Source organism: Oryx dammah, unplaced genomic scaffold, assembly GCF_014754425.2.
Source record: "Oryx dammah isolate SB20612 unplaced genomic scaffold, SCBI_Odam_1.1 HiC_scaffold_27, whole genome shotgun sequence".
Lineage (NCBI taxonomy): Eukaryota > Metazoa > Chordata > Mammalia > Artiodactyla > Bovidae > Oryx > Oryx dammah.
Genome location: NW_024070211.1, coordinates 20,402,089 through 20,423,585, shown reverse-complemented (window position 1 = coordinate 20,423,585; position 21,497 = coordinate 20,402,089). Strand labels below are relative to the sequence as shown.

Below are 21,497 nucleotides of genomic sequence, written 5' to 3'. Positions count from 1 at the left end.
CCAATATGTGTGTTTCAGCTCCACAAATAAGTTATATCACACCAATCCTCCAGCCAGCGGCTTCAAACTTCAGTTACCACTGTGTATTAACTGAGTCAATGCATAAAACACAAACATCACTGCTGGCTCCCTGGTCCACAGATCGCTATATAAGTAACAGGTGAACCGAGATCACCAGCTGATCGTATCACTCCTTTCAAAGTCTACCAGTGACTAGTCACTAGCATCTGTTAGCTCACACAGAGACAGCGAAGTGTGTAGCTGTGTTGCCCCTTGCTTCCCTCCCAGTGACACACCCAAGTGACATTTCATGAAGATAAATCACTGAAAGAGAGGACTGGCCAACAAAGATGAAAAGGGAGTGAAAGATGCTAACACCGCAGGCGAAGTTCAAATAGAACGTAAGTGGAGTTATGGAAAAAAGAGGCATTGTGAGTGTTGTCACTACCATCATTCAAGCCAGAGGAATTCAGCGAAGATAAACATATCCACATAAAAGAAGGGAGTGGTTGTAACCAAAAGAATGAAACGTACCAGAGGAAGTGACACAGACAGAAGGACCTCATGTTACAGAAACTCTTAGAGAGACTTCACCACAGCTGGTCCAAACTTAGAAAAGAGGGTGATATTCTCCAAAGCACAGAAAACCTCACCACTTCATGTCCTAAGTTACAGGACCAGGAGAAGGCAAGCTCAATTCAAACTGTCTTTGATAAGTTTTTACAAAGAAAGAAAACCCTTTAATTCTCAATGTTTCTAATGTTTTAGATTATAATGTGATAAATAAATATTAGTTTTTTAAATTACCCCTATATATTTATGATGTTTTAATGAAATATCTTAAAGGTCATGGAACAACAGTAATTTTCCTATCGGATGTTAAGGTTGCTTTGTGTGCCTTTGGATTGCATGCCATTATTAAAGTCTCAACTCCTGTGCAAAGTGAGGACTGCCCATATATAAAATGGGTCAAGGGGAAAAAAAATTACTTTACAAAGAGACCATTATGACAAACTTCAGTACTGTGATCAGAAGAACCTGCTGTGTTAAAGCTAAAACTGAGAATCCATGTTCATGGACGCTCAGTAGAATGCGGTGTGATCCAATTTGAAGATCTCAAGAAATGTGCATCCACCAGACTGCACTTGCATGTTCAAGGGGCTGAGTTTGAACACAAATGGCGGTTGAGAAGCTTAACCATGGAAGTCAGTTGTGTTACTTGATACCACAAGAAAAAGGGGAATATGGAAATTCTTTTTTGAGTTCTGGGTTCAGACCAATTCCACTAGGATCTGGAGCAAAAGGAAACTGCAAAGAAAATGAGATGACTGTGGTGGTGATGAGAAAGCCTTTTAGAAGGTGATGATATTTAACTAGGGAAGCAGAAAGGCTGAAAAACAGGCACAGAAAATCAGTTTTGAAAGGCCAAATCATCTCCAGTCTTTATTTAAGTGAGAAAAGAGAGAAATGGGATATAAATGGTAGAGGAAAGAGTCATTCTTACTAAAGTTATATTTAAATAAAAGTGCAAACTTCTGAAGGAAAAAAAAACACACACTAAGAGCAGTAAAGGCCTCTTAAGTGCTGGATACTGTCAAAAATTTCTGAACCTCCACTCCAAACTCCTGTCATTTATTTATTTCTTTTGCTTTATGGGGGCTAGGAAGCTAAACACTACATTTCCCAGACTGCTTTGCAGCTGGCTGTGAAGTAGGGTCCACCTGGGAGATGTACTTCTGAGATTTGGGAGGCAGAAATGAGCAAAACATCCTCTTCTGGTCCTGTTGATGCTGCCAAGCAGGAAGGTAGAAACCTGTGTTTGCTGGTGTCTTGAAGTGGGGATAAGAGGTAGTGGTTGAGGTACAGGAGCAGCTTCTAACTTCTGGATCTCAGCTATGTGTGAGCCCCTGAAATCTTGCAGTGACCCTTGAGTTTTAATCCTCCAACCGTTATATTAAGTGCCAAATTCCCTGTATTAAATTCCTCTCTGTTTGAAATACCTAGAAAGGTTTAAGTGGCTGCAGTGAACCCTGAAGGATAAACAACCTCAGTTTTGCTAACTGGCCTCCCTTCCCCTACTATTCATTCTCTATCCAGCAACCAGAAGCATCTTGGTAGAACATCAGTCAGATCAGATCACTTCCTTCCTTAAAACCATCCAGTGTCTTCCCATGTCATGGAAAAGAAAATTCAGCCTCCTTCCACAGTCTACAAGGCCCCATGTCAGCTACTGAGTGAGCTGTCATGTCAACTCTCTGTTCTCATCCTCCAGTCACCCCATCTGTTCACCAGGCTCCCAGGATACTTGTAATAACTCTGCTTCTTGAACACGTCAAGTCTGTTCCCACTGGAGGCTCTTTTCACTTGATTCCCACTAAAATGAGCTGTGGCTCTCTTACTGGGGGGCCTCGTGGGCCAAGAGCTCCTCTTTCTCCTGGAATCCCTGGATCACCTCTTGAGCCATTGTAGCCATCTATGCCAGGTCTGCCTCTGGATCCAGGAGGCCCTGGGTGCCCCTACAGAAAACAAAATTATAGGGGAAGTATTTTTGCAAGAATATAAAGATTGAAGGCAGGAGGAGAAGGGGATGACAGAGGATGAGATGGTTGGATGGCATCACCGACTCAATGGAAGTGAGTTTGAGTAAACTCCAGGAGTTGGTGATGGACAGGGAGGCCTGGCGTGCTGCAGTCCATGGGGTTGCAAAGAGTCGGACACGACTGAGCGACTGAATTGAACTGAACTGATCGTAACAAAATGGTTATGCAAATATGGGTACCCAGATTATGGCCTTTATGACTCACATGTTGTTCAGTTTTGTGAATCTGCCTTTCCCACCCACAAATACGATGTAGTACAGTGCATATGTGCATGCTAAGTCACATCAGTCGTGTCTGACTCTTGGGACTCTTTGCAATCCCATGGACTGAAGCCTGCCAGGCTCCTCTGGCCATTAGATTTTCCAGGCAAGAACACTGGAGTGGATTGCCATGCCTTCCTCCAGAAGATCTTCCTGACCCAGGGATCGAACCCATGTCTCTTATGTCTTCTGCATTTGCAGCTGGGTTCTTTACCCCTAGCATCACCTGGGAAGACATAAATTCATTTTCATACACTCCAATTTAGATTCATTTAGTTTGGAGTATTTTCAGAGATTAGGGAGGAAATTGTCCTTGAAATCCTTAGAAAGACTCTAATGAATTATAACCATCCCCAAATACCTTTTTCTTCTTTCCTTTGGTTTTCACATTAGAAATGAGAGCTTTAAGCCCACTCCCACCATTAGGACTCACAGCTAATAAAAAATTTCATAATGAGAATAAATTTATTTCCAGAAAATTATACTTGAGCTGACACGTATATCTAGCTCATGTTCTAAAATGCTTTTCTCCAATCTGCTTGAAAATCTTGTTCTTCAAATAAAGTGTTTTGGTCTCAGAGTTATTACACAAAATTGAAATGCACATACCCTGCCATTTATGAAAATAAGAAAATAAAGAAAAGTTTGCCATTTACTGTTGTTTTTTGTTCAGTTACTATATAATATATATCATATAAATACATTAGATCATGTGACTTTAAGGCTTTTATGAGTCTCTTCCGGGCCCCCCCCCCACCCCCCGATGGAGAAAACTTAAGGATACTTACAGGTATCCCATCCAGACCTGGAAATCCAGGAACTCCAGTTGGACCCTAAAATTCCAGAAAATAAAATAAAGATATAAAAGTTACTAAATTATTAGATTAACAAGTTGATTTACTTAAAAGCATTAGTAATTAATGGCTTGCTTTAAAAAAAACAACCCTTAATGGGCACTGTCATCTATTTTTACATTAAGGAGCTCAAATGCCAACATTTAGAAATCAGCATTTTGTTTCTTTCTTTTTGTACTTAGGAAGCCAACATGGCAGTATCAGTTCAAAGAATACAATACTGGATAATTAGAAATTCAACTTCCCAGAATCTCTTTATCCCAGAGAAAGAAAACCTTAAATGTAAACATGGGTAATTGACAGGACTGTTTTTGCACACTTGCACTACAATAAGATCTCAAATTCTCAACAGATAATAAAGAATAATTTTATATCCATATTATAGCATATTAAACAAAGTTTCTAAAGAAATAAGTTCAATCTACATCAATTGATATGAAATGATTTCTAAGCTATGTGATTGAGTGAAAAAAGACTCAGCATGGTACATATAGTATCATTTAGGATTTTTTAAAAAGTCATAAAGAAAACCACTCCTCACTGGATACGCTCATGTTTTTTCATTTGTTTTATTTGTTTATTTTGTCCGGGGTTGTGCTGGGTCTTTGTGCTGCACAGGCTCTTCTCCAGCTGTGGCGAGTGGGGACTACTTTCTAGTTGGGATGTGCGGGCTTCTCACTGCGGTGGTTTCTCTTGTTGTGGAGCATGGGCTCTCTGGATTGTGGCCTTGAATAGATGCAGCTCCTAGACTCTAGGGCACAGGCTCAGTAGCTGTGGCGCACGGGCTTAGTTGCTCTGTGGCATATGGGATCTTCCCAGATCAGGGATCGAACCCGTGTCTCCTGCACTGGCAGGCGGATTCTTCACCACTGAGCCACCAGGGAAGCCTGACACGCTCTTCTCTTTAAGTATCTAGAAAACATCCAGAGAGGCACTCACCTCTGGAAAGGGGGCTAGAAATGAGGGCTGATTATACAAGAGGAGTTCAGGCTTAATTTTTATAAGGCACAAATAGGTACTACTTGTGATTATACAAAAAAAAAGAATCTGATATAGCAACACTGGTGAGTGGTTAAATGAGTCTTTCACTTAAGAAGAGGCTTACCTTATCACCTTTGTCACCTGCTGCTCCAGGACGGCCACTGTCTCCTTTCATCCCTTTCTCTCCTGGGATCCCAATGGGTCCCGGTGGTCCCAGGGGTCCAATAGGACCCTGTGGCCCTGGTGGTCCCGGTTGACCCTAAGAAGAAAGATTAAAAAGTAAGGGGGTTCTGGATGAGCCTTAAGTAGAGTTTTCTACCACAAATATATGGTGACTTGGGTTTACAGAAGACTGGAAAATTAAAGATGGAGCAAATTTTAACAACAGAAGGACAAATGATGAATTAATTGCCAAAACAGAAAGAAAATGTTGTCTTTTTCAATCTGAATCAAAGCCATACAGTAAATCTGAATCACTGCATGTGCACACACACACCTCTATATACTGACTATAGTACTCTTATTCTTTTCATTCTGTCATTGAAAATTAAAAATTTATTTGGCTGCATCGTGTTTTAGTTGCCGTGCATGGACTCTCCAGTCATGGCACACGAGCTCAGTAGCTGTGGCATGTGGGATCCTAGTTCCCCGACCAGGGATCGAACCCATGTCCCCAGCATCAGAAGGAGACCACCCGGGAAGTCCCCTGAAGAAAGTAATTTTTAAATGAAGTCTCATTAACATTATGTTAGTGACACAAGAGTGAGGAAAAACTGCCAGATCTTTCATTTCCTTCAAATGACTAATGATTTGTCTGCCTTTTTAGAGAGAAACATTTCTTTTCTAGCTGATTTTATCGGCTCTCTTATCCCTAATTTGGACGCTGGCTCTCCACATCACATTCTTTTTATGCAATCTAACTTCCTTTCCATGAATGAAAATATCACCTTTTATTTTAGGCAAAGAAGTTTCAGGAACGGAGCTCTCCCTCTGAGCACACAGTGTGAACATCTCTGGGACGAAGATGAGGAAAGCTCTGCTCTCTTTCAGCCTGTTCCCCTTTTGCATTTAGATGCACTGATGCCATGAATTCAATGTTCAGATACCACAGCGAATCTCACGACTCTTTCTGTTCTGAAGTAGGCAGGTTGATATATCTCAGCATCAGTTTCTCTGATCAGTTTCCAGATGATCATATCTAGCTTCCTCCTTGACATCTCCTTGAACACAATGGTTGTTGTGGCTGGTCACCCAGTCGTGTCTTTGCAGCCCCACAGCCTGTAACCCTCCAGGCTCCTCTGCCCATGGAATTCTCCAGGCAAGAATACCAGAGTGGATAGCCATTCCCTTCTTCAGGGGGATCTTCCTGACCCAGGGATCAAACCCAGGTCTCCTGCACTGCAGATTCTTTACCATCTGAGCCACCAGGGAAGCCCCGAATACAATGGTACCTCCAGCTTAAAAAAAAATGCAAAATAGAACTTCTACTTTTTCTCCCCAGATATGATCTTCCATTCACCTTCTCCAGCTCCAGAAAATTAGGGATCACCCTTGCTATTCCTCCTTCTCCCACACTACATTTAACCCATGCTCAATTCCTAGCCATTTCACTTCCAAAAGAGATCTGAAGCCTCCCCACCTCACTGTCTGCTGCCTTGCTGCCACACTGGTGCAGCCAGCATCAGCGAGACCTGCACTCGAGGCTCCCAAATGGTTCTCCAGCTTCCTTTTACCCGCTCCTGGCCTTTCTCCAAGTGACATAAAGCAAAAATCAGATCATGGCATGGCCCTGCTTTTCAAGTTCTGCTTGCCTTCCCACTGCAAGCAAAATAAACCTTGGGCTCCTCACCTTCCGGCCTCACAGAGTGTGGCCTCAGATTCTCTTGCCCCCTGGGCTGTGCCCGCCCCACACTCACTGCATCCTCCCTGCTGCTCTTAGCTGTCCCAGGGCCTGGGTGCAAGAACTTCCTCGAAGGCTCTTTCTCTAGATCTGCACATGACGTGAGTCTCTCCTGAATCGCCACCAGTGAAGGAGGATTCTCAGTTCATCCACACCCCCATTAGTCTCCAGCAGGGCACTCTGTCTACTTCTTTCTTAAGATCTTAGCATTTCACTTTTTTTTTTTTTTCCAACTTTTGGACCTTCCACACAGCCTGTGGGATCTTAGTTCCCCAACCAGGGATCAAACTTGCACCCACTGCGTTACAGTCTTAACTACTGGACTACCAGGGAAGTCCCTCACAGTTTTACAATTATGTATTTGCGCATCAGTTCGTTGTCTGCTCTCCAATGAGATACTAGCATCATGAGGGTGGGGACATCTGCTCACCGTTTAAGTCTTCTATCTACCATGGCCTTTGGCTCAGGAATGAATGAATGAATGAATGAAGGGCTTGTGTGGCAGTAACTATGCTGTCAGGCTTGGTGGTCCAGCCTGACCAACCATCCACTCCAGAAATACCCTACCTGGACCCTGGAAAATGATTTTTGAACTTTGCAAAAAAGGAATGCTATCAAATACAATGTTTATGACATATTCCTTGATTTTATACTTCAAATTTATTTTTATAAAATAACCAATGTATGGGAATAATAAGGCTCTTTGAATGAACTTTAGATTCTCAAGTCAGGGTTTCTAAATGATACTTCCAGCCTCTGCATTCAATCTCTGTCTATAATTTGATGTGAGCAGAGAGTATCTTAGATTCAAATGTTTTGTTAAAATAACTCACTTTGCAGTCTTAAGATAACACCTCTAGATGAGGTAAAGAGAAGCTTTTTAATGAGAAGTTTATAACAATGATTTCGCCAGTGCGGGGTGATCTGGCCACATGACACCATGTACTGTGCACACACATGTCCAGCTGTGTTGTCTAACAGCTTCAGAGTCTGTGCTCTATTTCACTACAGTCTGAAAACACTCTGGATCCATCTGAAGTCAGACTGTTCATCTGCCATTTTTTGTGTGTTTTCTAAAAATTTTCCAATTATTTAAGAAAAGTCATTGAATCTCCCCTTTCCCCACCAGACAACCTGGATGACTGCATTCAGTGAACAAGTGAAGTCTTGATCTGTGGAGAGAAAAGCTGAGTGGATTTCAGGGGAGATCTGCTCAGATCAGATCTCTTAAATCTCTGGGCAATTCTGAATCATTAGTGCTCAGCTCCAAGCGTGCAGGGGGCTTCCCGGGAGGCTCAATGGTAAAGAACCTGCCTCCAATGCAGGAGACTCAGATTCAATCCCTGGATTGGGAAGATCCCCTGGAGAAAGGAATGGCTACCTGTTCCAGTACTCTTGCCTGGAGAATCCCATGCACAGAGGAGCCTGGGGGACTACAGTCTATGGGGTTGCAAAGAGTCAGACATGACTTAGTAACTGAATAACAAAAACCACCAGTGTGCACAGGACCCTGCACAAGAATGTAGGTAGAGCCAGCCATAAGTGTGTGGGGCCCAGGGGAAGACTTTTTGAAGAGTCCCATCTACATAAAAATTTGAATCATCTGAAATCAGTGTGTAAGCAGCATTCTGGTGACCCAATCTCAGGAATCCTATGAATGAAATCCCACAAGGGGGCGAGTGAGACTGTTCTGTTAGGTGGCCACCCTCTTGAAACCAGGGCCAGTCATGGGCCCCAGCCCTGAGCATGAGCCCCAGAGCGCCTCATGTGCTCAACCCCCATAAGATAAACGGAGTGCATCCTGTTGAAACTACTTAAAGCCCAAGTTGGAGCTGCCACTGCCTGGCAACTCCAACTTAAGCAAACTTCCATAACTTTTCTGTCCCTCTGAATGATCCACAGGACTGAAAATGGGGTCTGTCCACTCAGCCAATCCCCTAACACCAAGCTGACCCTGGACTCTATGCTTTCTTCCTCATTCCTTTTTTCATTATTGACAACCTTTAACATCTGCCTACATTTTACAAGTCAAAATCATACTTCATTTGTACTCTCCCTTCTCTTCATACATTTTCATTATCATTAGAATAGCTGCTATTCCTGGAGCACCCATAAAAATACTATAAGCCCAGAATTTTCAAGAAAGCTTACATGTATACATAATTGTTACAGAAAAGACAACAATAAAATATAAAATCTAATCACATGGGCACCAACCATTTAGGGGCACTTTGAGGCCATATCTATTTACTCCAGATATTATACAATTTCTAAACTACAATCTAAGTGTCAGCATAAATAATGACTTCAGCTGACCTTTTCTTCGTGTTAATTAATCTCAGTTGGTTTTGATTAATTACCATAAGGCTCAGGAAATAACTACTTTTTCATTAAGTTTGGAAATTATCTGTCTTACATATCATTTACACAAAAAGTTCTAAATTACCTATTGTGAACACTGTACTTTACAATAACCTATGATCTAAAAACAACAAAATGCATGTCTGGACAGAAAAGGGGAACAGAAAGGACAGCCAACTCACTGGCTATAATTCTCTTTAATGTGTTTCGTTTTAGACACTCGATGCCGAGTCCAAGCCACTAATGGAACTTTGGAGAGAAAAGGAAAAAGAGTGGAAATATTGAGCACAGTGGCAAGAATGATAAAATTGCATTCAATATAGAAATGTGTCCTGATTGAGAACACGCCAGCTAAAACACCCTTAAACAGAAATACATAAAGCGATGGTAATTTGTAGTATTAAATTTTCTGTCCCTCCCTTTTGCCACCTCCCCAGCCCTGATCGGTCACACTGACACCCCTGAACAAGGGATGTCAAGCTCCGTTCTTTCGCAGACTTCTGTGTCCTGTCCCTGAAGCGCCCCTGCCGTGCCCCCCAAGTCATCTCTCACTCCTACCCTGGAAAAACCCCACTGTCCGCTACCCTCACCCCACACCCTTCAGAATGAGATGCTTGTCCAGGATGCCTGTGTAATGACACTCCCCGTCCACGCCTCTGATCACCTCTTTGTCTGTGTGTCCCCAGCCCTACATCCACTGACCAGAGCTCCTGGCAGACAGAGTCTAGGTGCCCGAGGCCACGATGCAAGAAAGGCAGAGAACAATCTTAACAAAATCACATGGTCAGATCCACCACCCAACCCAAGGGAAGACTGTCAAGGATCTGCTTTCTCCTGGCTCTGAATTGCTGTCCCCGGAAGTAGCTGAGAGTAGGGATGGGGACCTGAGATGACTCCACCCGGGCTGAGCAGAGCAGTGGCCCTGAACGCTGCCCTGTCGGTGTCTGTGGTTGCTGAGATCTGACATAGGGGTCTTCCTTAAACCATACTAAACTGCACATACAACCCCTACTGTGCAAGTGGAAAAACTAACAGAGAGCATTAAAGGCCTCCCTTCTATGGGACAGACTTTGCATTTTGTTCTACATGCAATGCTGTTTTTTCCTCTTAATAGTTATCTTATTACAGAATACATCTTAAAAAATACTCTAAAACCTTGTATACCAGTATTAAATATGCCAGAAAGCTGTTCACAAAAACTTTCCGAGCACCAATATTTGAAATAGTCATTGTGAGTTTATCTAATCTGAGTAAATCATTTATCCACAGTGATGGAATAATTCCACTTTCATTAAATCACTTCATCAGATTGATTATATTCTTTGTAGCCAAAGATGGAGAAGCTCTATACAGTCAGCAAAAACAAGACCGGGAGGTGACTGTGGCTCAGATCATGAACTCCTTATTGCCAAATTCAGACTCAAATTGAAGAAAGTAGGGAAAACCGCTAGACCATTCAGGTATGACCTAAATCAAATCCCTTATGATTATACAGTGGAAGTGAGAAATAGATTTAAGGGCCTAGATCTGATAGATAGAGTGCCTGATGAACTATGGACGGAGGTTCATGACATTGTACAGGAGACAGGGATCAAGACCATCCCCATGGGAAAGAAATGCAAAAAAGCAAAATGGCTGTCTGAGGAGGCCTTACAAGTAGCTGTGAAAAGAAGAGAAGTGAAAAGCAAAGGAGAAAAAGAAAGATATAAGCATCTGAATGCAGAGTTCCAAAGAATAGCAAGAGGAGATAAGAAAGCATTACTCAGCGGTCAATGCAAAGAAATAGAGGAAAACAACAGAATGGGAAAGACTAGAGATCTCTTCAAGAAAATTAGAGATACCAAGGGAACATTTCATATAAAAGAAGGGATCAATTAAAAAAGAATGCATAAAAGTAAAGAGTTGAGCTTACTAATTTATCAGGCAACACTAAAATTAACTTCACGATGAATAGACATAAATAAGGGGATGACAGAGGATGAGATGGTTAGACAGCATCACTGACTCAGTGGACATGAATTTGAGCAAACTCTAGGAGATAATGAAGGACAGTGCTGCTGTCCATGGGGTTGCAAAGAGTAGGATTCAACTTAGCAATTGAATAAGACAAGACACTTTCGTAACTACAGAATCATTAAATAATCACAAGAATTTTGCATCTTTAAAAAAAGGTGGTTTTTTTTGTTTTTTTTTTTTAAGAAATATTCCACTCCTACCCCTGCACCTTTCACCCATGCTAGGCAATGGATCATTGCATTTCAGTCACTGTAGCAAAAAGAAAAAAATGCCCAAGGGAATGAATGGCTGGCTGTCAGAGGTAGGATCTCTGAATTTTTTCTTTTTTTTTCTTTCTTTTTTTGCTACTGTGGGTCTGGAATTGCCTCTGTGGTTTATGACCTTCAGTGAGAGACGGTGAAGTCAGAAAAAGGATTCACTGAATCCAGAAAGGACAATCGGCCTGACAGCCGAGGAAGCTCTGGCATGCCATGGGAAGCCGCCAGGCCATGGCTTTCTACCCAAAGGCCAGCCGGACGCCGAGTCATCAGACCAATTCACGCGCCCCCCAACTGCGGCTGCAGCCGCACCGGGCTCTCGGGCCAGCTGAACAAATAAAGGCTGAAGGCGATCGGAGTGGACACTGGCTCCCACGCCTGCCTGGCTCTCGGAGGCCAGAGCATTCCTTTAGGATTCCCCCTCATTAACCGTCCGTGTCAGATGTGTCTCTTGAGCTGGGCTAGGATCAAACTATCTTTATTTCACAACATTTAGTAGACGAGACCAACAGAGAAGACGATATGTACATTTTTAACACCTAAATCTTCAAATCAGCCTTTTGGGCTACCACTGGTCTGCTTGCTTCTGGGAAGCAAACCCTAAGAGGAATGGAGGGACATATGTACACCCATGGCTGATTCATGTTGAGGTATGGCAAAAACCACCACAATATTGGAAAGTAATTTTACTTAAAATAAATAAATTAAAAAAAAAAAGAAATCCTTCATCTATTGAGCAGTATGAGGACTGGGAGAAAGAGCTACAGAAAGGCAATGGCAGATACACACACAATCACACTTTTTCTGCCACTACTTCTTGCTCTTTTAGAATCGGAGAATCAGTGCAAGAAGCCTGAGTGAATAAAATGAATGAACAAACAAGAAAGATGCTTTTATTATACTGTTGTTTAGTCACTAAAGTGAAAGTGAAGTCACTCAGTCGTGTTCGACTCTTTACGACCCCATGGACTGTAGCCCACCAGACTCCTCCGTCCATGGGATTCTCCAGGCGAGAATACGGGAGTAGGTTGCCATTTCCTTCTCCAGGAGATCTGCCCAACCCAGGGATTGAACCCACGTCTCCCGTATTGTAGGCAGACACTTTACCATCTGAGCCAGAAAGTAAAAATGAAAGTGAAGTCACTAAGCCATGTCCAGCTCTTTTGCAACCCCATGGACTGCAGCCTGCCAGGCTCCCCTGTTTTTGCTTGGAATTTTCCAGGCAAGAATACTGGAGGGGATTGTCAATTTCTTCTCCAGGGGATCTTCCGGACTCAGGGATTGAACCCACATCTCCTGCATCTGCTGCACTGGCAGGTAGATTCTTTACCACTGAGCCATCTGGAAAGCCTTTTATCACACTGTTTACACGTAAATTTCCAAATCACTCTTGGCCAATAAGGCCATGACATTGATCATCAAAAGTGTGGCAGGAAGGGGAAGGTATTTATTAAGCTTGGTTATGCACCTGGGGTGTCCACATATTACTTCATTTAAGCCAACCAGCAGCCCTGAGGACTGTGGATTATTATTACTGTATAAATAAGGAAAGTCCACATATAACAGTGTTCATCAAATTAGTTAAAGACCTCTATTTTTGTGTTCTCAAATCTAATTTCCTAGTCCCATCCTGTATCTCTGACTGTTCTGTAGGAACTTCCTTGAATCTTCTTCCCGGTACATTCACACTCATCATGTCAGAAGCTGAGCTCACCACACCCAGACTGGTTTTCCTGCCTTTTTCCTCCCTGACTCAGCAGACAGCAACTTGGGTTTCTTCCACCAGCTAAGCTGGGTGGTGACCCAGCTGTCAGCTTTGCTGACCCTCTATCCCTCCTTCTCCCAAGACCAAGCCTATCACTTCTTTCCCTGAATTAATTCTCAGATGTCTGTCCCTCTGGACCCTGGGTCACGGTCTGGTCATCCACGTGGGCTACCCAAGCACCAGCCTCCCTCACTTCCCTAAGTCCAGTCTCCCCCTCACTTGCACATACCAATGCAACTAAACCTCAGTCTTCCCTATGCTGTGTCCTTGCTTCCGTCAACACTGCAATGAGCACAGCCCATCCTCCTCCACCCCAGCAAACCATGGTCCCTAAGGGTCTGCACCCACATCCTCTGCTCCAGTCACATTTGTGTATTCTCTTTGCCTGAAGGAATAGCAGCCTTGGCCCGTCTGTAGCTCAGATTCAACCTTCCCCCAACCCAAATTATGATGACAAAAATGATGACGATGCTGGGACACCCCTCACTGAGCACTCACTCCATTCTGGTCCCTGGAAAAGTACTGTGCCTTCCTCGCGTGGAATCCTTACATCCTTAGAGCACAAAGTCATCCTGCATCTACTTTTTCATCCCCAAATGAGGAACCCTAGGCTCAGAGAGATGAAGGCCACTTGGCTACCACCTGGAGAAGCAGAGTCACACCCGACTTCAAAGTTGCTGCTTCCCTTTTCACTACAGTCCTTTTCAACCTCACTCTTGTATAAACTCTCATATCCACCTTCAAACAATTAATACCCACATAAGCTTAGCACTTATTTCTCATTATCGTTTTATGCATGTTACTTTAATATCTACTCGGGGTGATGTCATCCAGTAAGATTACTGGGACCAGGAATCTATGTAATAAAACCACCCCCAGCCCACCTTGGCCACTGCCTTCCACAGTATAATTAAATATACACTCAAGCACTTATTTATAATCAAAATTAACAGAGAAGAGTTTGCCAGCAACCCTGTCTTTTTAATTCTTGACTGTATTTCAACAACTATGCCACTAGGTGGCACTATAACATCACTTAAAGCTCAACTAGGCCTCAATGTGCAGCCTGAACCCTTTAGGGGTGCCTCCAAGGTCCTTCTCTATTGCAAATGAAACAACTGCTGGAGATAGAGGAGGATCATAAAATAAATAACAACAAAAAAAAGGTGTTACTCAAAGAGTAGACAGTCCAAGGAGACCGGACTGCAATGGAAAGTGTTTTCTTGTGCCTTAAGTTCACCTCACTCAATAAAGGAAAAAATTGGTCAGTTAAGTCTGTAATATCACTGACTCAGGATTTTCAGCTGTGTTTTAAAAAAAATTTTAATGGAGGTAAAATGAATATTATTTATTTTTTCACTAATATAAGCAGGACAATAATGTGTCCTTCGAAATCATGTAAAATTCATTTATTAATGTCTTTTAATTTGATAAATAGGCTGTATTTTTGTATCATTTTTTTCCAGTTTTCTTTTTGGAGGGCCACACCTCAAAGTTGTGGGATTTTAGTTCCCTTGGGCCCATGGTGGTGAAAGTGCAAAGCCCTAACCAGTGGACAGACAGGTTAATTCCCCAGGGGAATTAACATCTTAAACTTACACAGTGCTGTATCAAGTATATCATTAAAACTGGAAGAAAGGGAATTCCCAGGATCTCAGTTCCATTCTTGGTCAGGGAATTAAGATCCTGTATGCAGAGCGGCGGAGCCAAATTTTTTTTAAAAGATGTACAGCATAATGATTCAACTCACATACATCATGAAATCACAATAAGTTTAGTGAACATTCCTCACCTCTTATACTATAGATCAAAAATAAAAGAAAAAAGTTGTTTTCTTTAAGAGGAAGCTTGATGCAATGGGAAAAAATGCTGTACTGAGAACTAGAAGACATGGCTTTGCTACTGAATGATAAATAAGGTCACCCACCTACTAAACGGCATGGGGAACTATCTTCAGTAGCCTATTTGGAAAATGTGTGTGTATATGTGTGTGTGTGTGTGTGTGTGTGTGTGTGTGTAACTGAATCACTTTGCTATATACCTGAAACACTGTAAATCAACTATAGTTCAATTTAAAAAAATAATAAGGTCACCCCTTGATCCAGGTCATGGAACACTTGTTTCCCCATCTTCAGTAATGGCGTAACATTAGCCCAGCCTGGTACCCCTCCAGGTACAATGGTCTCCAGCCCAGACCTCCCACCAGGGTGCAGTAGCCTCCCTACAGGTTTTCCCTAATAATTCTCCCTGCCCCTCATCGCCTTCACTATATTCTCCGAAGAGCAGCCAGCATGTTCTTATAACATAAATCCAACCTGTGTCTACTCCTCCGAACACCTTTCAAAGCCTTTCCTATTCTTCAGGATAACCCACATCTGGTTTTTCAGTTGCTATGGGAATGCACCAGGCAGCGCTGAGAGCTCCTGGAATGCCACTCGAGGAGCTAGAATCCAGGTGACTCTCTTCCTCTCCTCTGCTCTCCAGGGGTCCCTGTCCCTGGCCATTCCCATCCTTCTCCCCCTCCTGAGTCTCCAGTGGGGCCCCACTTCCTCCTTCTGCAGCTCCGCTGGGCTGCTCTGACCTCTTGCCACTTTCTCTTGGGCAGACTTGCCCATCTCCCTGGAGTCAGGCACCTCCAGCTCTGAGTATCCTCTGTTTCCCTCCCTAGCCCAGACTCTCTTCTGAGCCCTGGCCACATATCAGTATGCAAAGTGGACTCATGATCATCCCTTTACGTGTGCTCCTCGGCCACCTGCCTCCGTCCACACAGCTGTTCACATCACCCCAGGGTGTCCCGTGTGCTCTCCGCCCCACCCGGAGTCTCCTCCTTCCTACCCTTCCCCATCTGCCTCCCGAATATTCTCAACACCCACGCTCTTCCCCTCCACGCTCGCCCCTTTGCTGAGCCACCATGACCTCCCACCAGGGCGACTACAGTAGCCTCCTGACAGGTTTTCCCTAATAATTCTCCCTGCCCCTCATCACCTTCACTATATCCTCCCAAGAGCAGCCAGCATGTTCTTATAACATAAATCCAACCTCTGTCTACTCCTCCGAACATCTTTCAAAGCCTTTCCTATCCTTCAGGATAACCCGTATGTATCTGGTTTCTCAACTGCATCCCTTACCACTCGCTCCCTCACCTACATGATCAAACCTTGCTGGCCACCTCGTGGCCCATCCAACACACCTGCCCATCTCCTTCTCACTTCAGGGCCTAAGTAGGGGCTGCTGTCTCTGCCCAAACACTTACAGTGGTTTGAAGTGTGGCCACAAAAAGATATGTTTATGCCCTAAGCCTGGAACCTGTGGATATTGCCTTGGGTGGCAAAAGATGTAATAAACCTAAGGATTTTGAGAGGATGGTTTTTGTTCTGTGTTATCCAGGTGGGTCCTAGAGGCCATTACATGTATCCTTATAAGAGGGACATGGAGGAAGATTTGGTCCAGACACGCAGGGGAGAAGGTGATGTGATGACGGAGGCAGAGGCTGAAGTGATGTAGCCACAAGCCGGGGCTGGAAGAGGCAGAGAATGGGTCTCCATCCTGCTATGGGGAGAACACACCATGCTTCCCCTAGGCCATCGCTGGGTGACCTCTGTTTCCACCAGGTCCAAGATACCCTGGCACCGTCCACCATGCACACATAGGCTTCTGTGCAAAATCAAGTTAGGGCACTAGATTATCCACCCAGGGAGGAAGAAAGGGTCTTCATCTATTCTTTTCCCTGATGCGTCTGAAACGCCCAGACCACCCCACATCTGGCACTCATCAGGCACCCAGGAGGAACGGCTGGAAGGTGAGTCTGTCTTGCTAGATGGACTCCCAGCTCCGGGCCACAGGGACCCACCTCTTTACCCCCAAGGCCTCACAGCCTCCTCAGATGCCTGGAACATGGTGAATGCTCAATGGCTGTTTGCTGAATGAAGGGAAGAAATCGTTGTTGCCGTTGTTCAGTCACTCAGTCGTGTCTGACTCTTTGAAACTCCATGGACTGCAGCACGCCCGGTTTCCCTGTCCTTCCCCCTCAAACTCATGTCCATTGAGTCAGTGATGCCATCCAACCATCTCATCCTCTGTTGCCCCCTTCTCCTCCTGCCTTCAATCTTTCCCAGCACCAGTCAATCAGCTCTTCGAATCAGGATTCAAAGGCCAAAGGATTGGAGCTTCAGCTTCAGCAGCAGTTCTTCCAGTGAATATTGTGTTGATTTTCTTTAGGATTGACTGGTTTGATCTTGCAGTCCAAGGGACTCTCAAGGGTCTTCTCCAGCACAACAATTCTAAAGCATCAATTCTTCGGTGCTCAGCCTTCTTTATGGCACAGAAGGAATGAATGGTTAATAACTGAGTGATTTGCAAATTCACATATGTGTGACAGAGGAGTGGAAAAAAAAAAACAGCACTTGAAGACACAGCTGTTTCCCTGTGGATTTCTTAGCAACTTATAGAAAATGGCATGTGAAAGGAGAAATACAATTTTCTCTCCTAAAAACTCTGTAATTCACTTTAACTAATTTAGTCACATGCTACCTTGGCACAAAACAGCTGTTCTTGTAGTCACAAACTCTGCTCCTGTGTTCCCATGTGGAAGATGCCCTGTGTGGAAATGCACCTTATTTCTTACCACCACCACCAAGGCTAACTGCACTTTGGTAATGACCTTGATGCTCTCGAGTTCAGCCTAGTCCCACATTTGCTGAGCTCTGCGCCCGCCTGGCCACGGTTCACGCTGGGTCGCAGAGCTCAGCAATCATCGTTGCTATCGGACTGAACTGAGCGTGTGCACGAACACACACACGCACGCACTCACTCACTCACACACACACACACACACACACACACACACAGGATTGAACTCCACCCAGGAGACCAAGGGCACGGCTATAAAACACTGCCCATTTAATGAGGTGACTGACTGGGGCAGACATACCAAAATCTACCTTCAGACCCAACCTGTCACTGGGGTTTCTTGATGAGGTTTCATACAGTTAGCCCATTTGGTAAATAATAGCGGCAAATTATTTAATAAAAGTAGCAGGCAAATATAGGCTTGCTTTCCTTTTTCAAGCACAAATGTTGGGTTTAAAGAGCGAGATCATCGGCATACTGAAAGCCATGCTAATTAGTTGGAGTTATTCCTCTAGGTTGTTTACTTGCTAAGCCATGTCCGACTCTTTGCAACCCTATGGACTGCAGCCCACCAGGGTCCTCTCTCCATGGGATTCTCCAGGCAAGAACACAGGAATGGGATGCCATGGCCTTCTCCAATTCCTCTATATACGTGAGTGCTAAGTCACGTCCTGTCCGACTCTTTGTGACTCTACGGACTTTAGACTGCCAGACTACTCTGTCCATGGGATTCTCCAGGCAAGAATACTAGAGTAGGTTGCCAAACCCTCCTCCAGGGGATCTTCCCAGCCCAAGGATTGAATCCACGTCTCTTATGTCTCCTGCACTGCCAGGCGGGTTCTTTGGAATAACCTGGGAAGCCCCATTCATCTATATAGATATTGACTATTGATGATATTATTAATAAGCCAAATGATATAAAATGATATCTCCCTTCTACCCTCAGGTTTCCCATGCCCTGTTCAGAAATATTCTCGTGCACTGACATATAGGATTCAGTCTTTTAACTTCTGTATGTTTCCATTCTTCAAAATTTAAGGTTAATATTACTTTAACCAGATAAACCAGTTACAAGCTGGCAGGTGGCAGGCTGAATTCTATCCGGAAATCTGTTTAATTATTAAGCACTATGGTTTTTTTTTTTAAATGCTGATCCCTTTACATGACAAAAGGACCACTCAGCCCCACAGAGTTCCCAAGGCTGAGGTCCCTTCCTGGGACCCCTCACTCAGGTCACCTGCTGTCACCTCAAGGCACCTGCATGTGTCAGCTCAGATAAGACTTCATACATCAGACGATTCTCCAGCAGAGACACAGTGAGCTAGGGAGTCGGTCCCGGAGAAGAAAGAGGCAGCAAGAAAAAGAAGACATCAGAACCAAATCACGAAGGGGTAGTGACAGACTAAATTTGCCAACTTCTCTGCCGTCACTGGAATTTGCTTCTATCAAAATGTAACATAATTGACTTACGCAAGCTTTGAGAACATGAAAATAATTGCTCTGAACCATTTATCAGGCTACAGTTATAGAGTGTACTAGAACACAGTTGCATGAGTGATAAAGAGGTTGAATTCTAGAACTTTGTGTGCAAATCATTTAATGACAATGAAAAATGTTAACAATAGTTAAAATTTCCCAAGGAAATTCCATTTTTATCATGGACTGCAAGCTCTTAGGAGTGGAAGGGACAAGTGAATGTGATTGCAGGAAAAAATACCTGTATGTATTTTGGTGATTTAAAATTCCCAAAAGAAAGACTGGTTTTCTAATGGGTGATTTTGGTTTCCAAACCAAAAATAAACTAAGTCAGATCGTGAGTTTTAAGCCATTTGACCTTCGAATGTATAAAACTACCAAACTATAAAGTTCTATTGACTTAACAGTTACAAGACTTCTCTGAATGGAAAACAATATTTTTTTTTCTGGAATAAAATATAGAGAGTGTCTTTATTATCAAGTGAATTACTAAAGCAACCTCATAAAAGGTTCCATCCTGGTCTGTGATGACACGTATGTAATTTTCCCTACAAGAAGACATCCATCAAAAAACACAGCAATTTCTCTTTTGAAACTGCTGTGCTGCACTCAGTCATGTCCAACTCTTTATGACCCCATGCACTGCAGCCCCCCAGGTTCCTCTGTCTGGGGGATTCTCCAGGCAAGAATACTGGAGTAGGTTGCCATTCATTTCCTCCTCCAGAAGATCTTCCCATTGAAACTGATAAAGAATAATTTGATATCATGCCCAATGCTATGCCATTAATATCCATAAAGAGGGACTATAACGGGGTTTGGGCAAATGATACTCGGAGTCACAAAATGCTTCAGAAGCCAATTAAGTTACTGTCATATGTGAAAAGTCATGCCTACATCACAGAACCATAGGCTGTTAGGAGGACAGGACCAGTCCTTTAGTACAAACTCTTATTTCCCAGGTGAGGGCTCTGAACTCCCCTCAAAACCAAAGGGGTAATTCCCAGTGCCCTACCCTCAGACTCGAGGTCTTTCCAGTACGCTACTAAACCTTCAGAAGATCTCAATACAGCAACGGCCACAGTCCCTTCTGTAGCTCAAAGTGCTTATTTCTGGTTCTGCCTGATACAGAGTTTTTAAGACAAAAACTCTAAACTCGGTGAGATGCTCACTAGTGGGTCTACACGTTGTGTGTAAAAAGACTCGGAGGAGAAACTTCCTGCTAATTTTATTCCCATTTTCCTTGGATTTGGCAGGTCTTCCCACATACATGGTGCTTGTGCCCTGGCTACCAGCTCAGACTTCCAAGCCCTGTCCAGGCTCAAATCTGAATTTTAAGCTACTGATTTAAGCGTGTTAACCACCTATTCGGTGCCATCTACTGCGATCATCTCAAAGAAATACCTCCAAAAATGACTCTCAGCTTTCAAAGAGGAGAAACTAATGTAGGCAACTTAAATTTCTAGAGCATCCGCTCCGAGCCAGGAACCAGCGTAAATATTTTACATGTGTCCTTTACAACCACTTCTAAGGAGAACATGCTTACAATCTAATCAAGAGGGTCAGACACATCCACAGTCGAACCCAGAGCTATAGGTCAGAGTGCAAAAAGCATCCCAGAGGGAACCAGGTTGCCATTAGGGGGCCATCCGCACTGTCGGGGGCCAGGCAGGAGACCTTGTCGGGGGCGGAGTCTCTCCTGAGTTCCTCTAGGGAGGGCGGAAAAGATGGAGAGTGAGTGGAACAGGGAAGGCATCCCAGAAAAGGGCAGAGGGGATGTGTCATAAACTCAATCAATATTGTTATTGCTTTCTGGTCGTGAATCCCTGGATGATTTATTATGCTGCTTCTAGAGCCGACTCATTGGAAAAGACCCTGATGCTGGGAAAGGTTGAAGGAAGGAGGAGAAGGGGGCGACAGAGGATGAGATGGTTGGATGGCACCACTGACTCGACGGACATGAGTTTGAGCAAGCTCCGGGAGTTGGTGATGAACAGGGAAGCCTGGCGTGCTGCAGTCCATAGGGTCGCAAAGAGTTGGACATGAGTGAATGATTGAACAACAACAAACAAAAAGTTTTTCAGTATTATCTAAATGGTCCATAATAATCGTATATGAATATTACAATAAAAACCAGTATAATCATTAAAAGAAAAAAAGGTAGAGGAGTGGGAATATTTAGATTGTGTTTGAGGGACAGTGAGCGACCCAGCTGATGCAGTGGGAGATGGTCCAAGGGAAGGTGATGGTGATTACTGATGAGAACACATGTGGGGGCTGGACTGTGAGCCCCCAGCAGTGCAGGGCTGAGACTGAGGGAACCCCCTTTGTTCCTGCCCTTAGATGCATCCCAGTTCAGTTCAGTTCAGTGGCTCAGTCGTGTCCGACTCTTCCAGATCCC

The 21,497-nt window shown here is 43.8% G+C and overlaps 1 protein-coding gene across 2 annotated transcripts in view; it reads right to left on the bottom strand.

The window, feature by feature from the left end:
- Nucleotides 1-21,497, bottom strand: part of COL4A4 (collagen type IV alpha 4 chain) — a 146,394-nt gene that overhangs the window by 95,173 nt on the left and 29,724 nt on the right. For both annotated transcript variants that reach the window (XM_040228464.1, XM_040228463.1), the window contains exons 5-7: nt 4,820-4,954; nt 3,649-3,693; nt 2,400-2,516 (exon numbers count right to left, since the gene is read on the bottom strand). In XM_040228464.1, the coding sequence (XP_040084398.1) occupies nt 2,400-2,516; nt 3,649-3,693; nt 4,820-4,954 (297 nt within the window). The remainder of the gene's footprint in view (nt 1-2,399; nt 2,517-3,648; nt 3,694-4,819; nt 4,955-21,497) is intronic.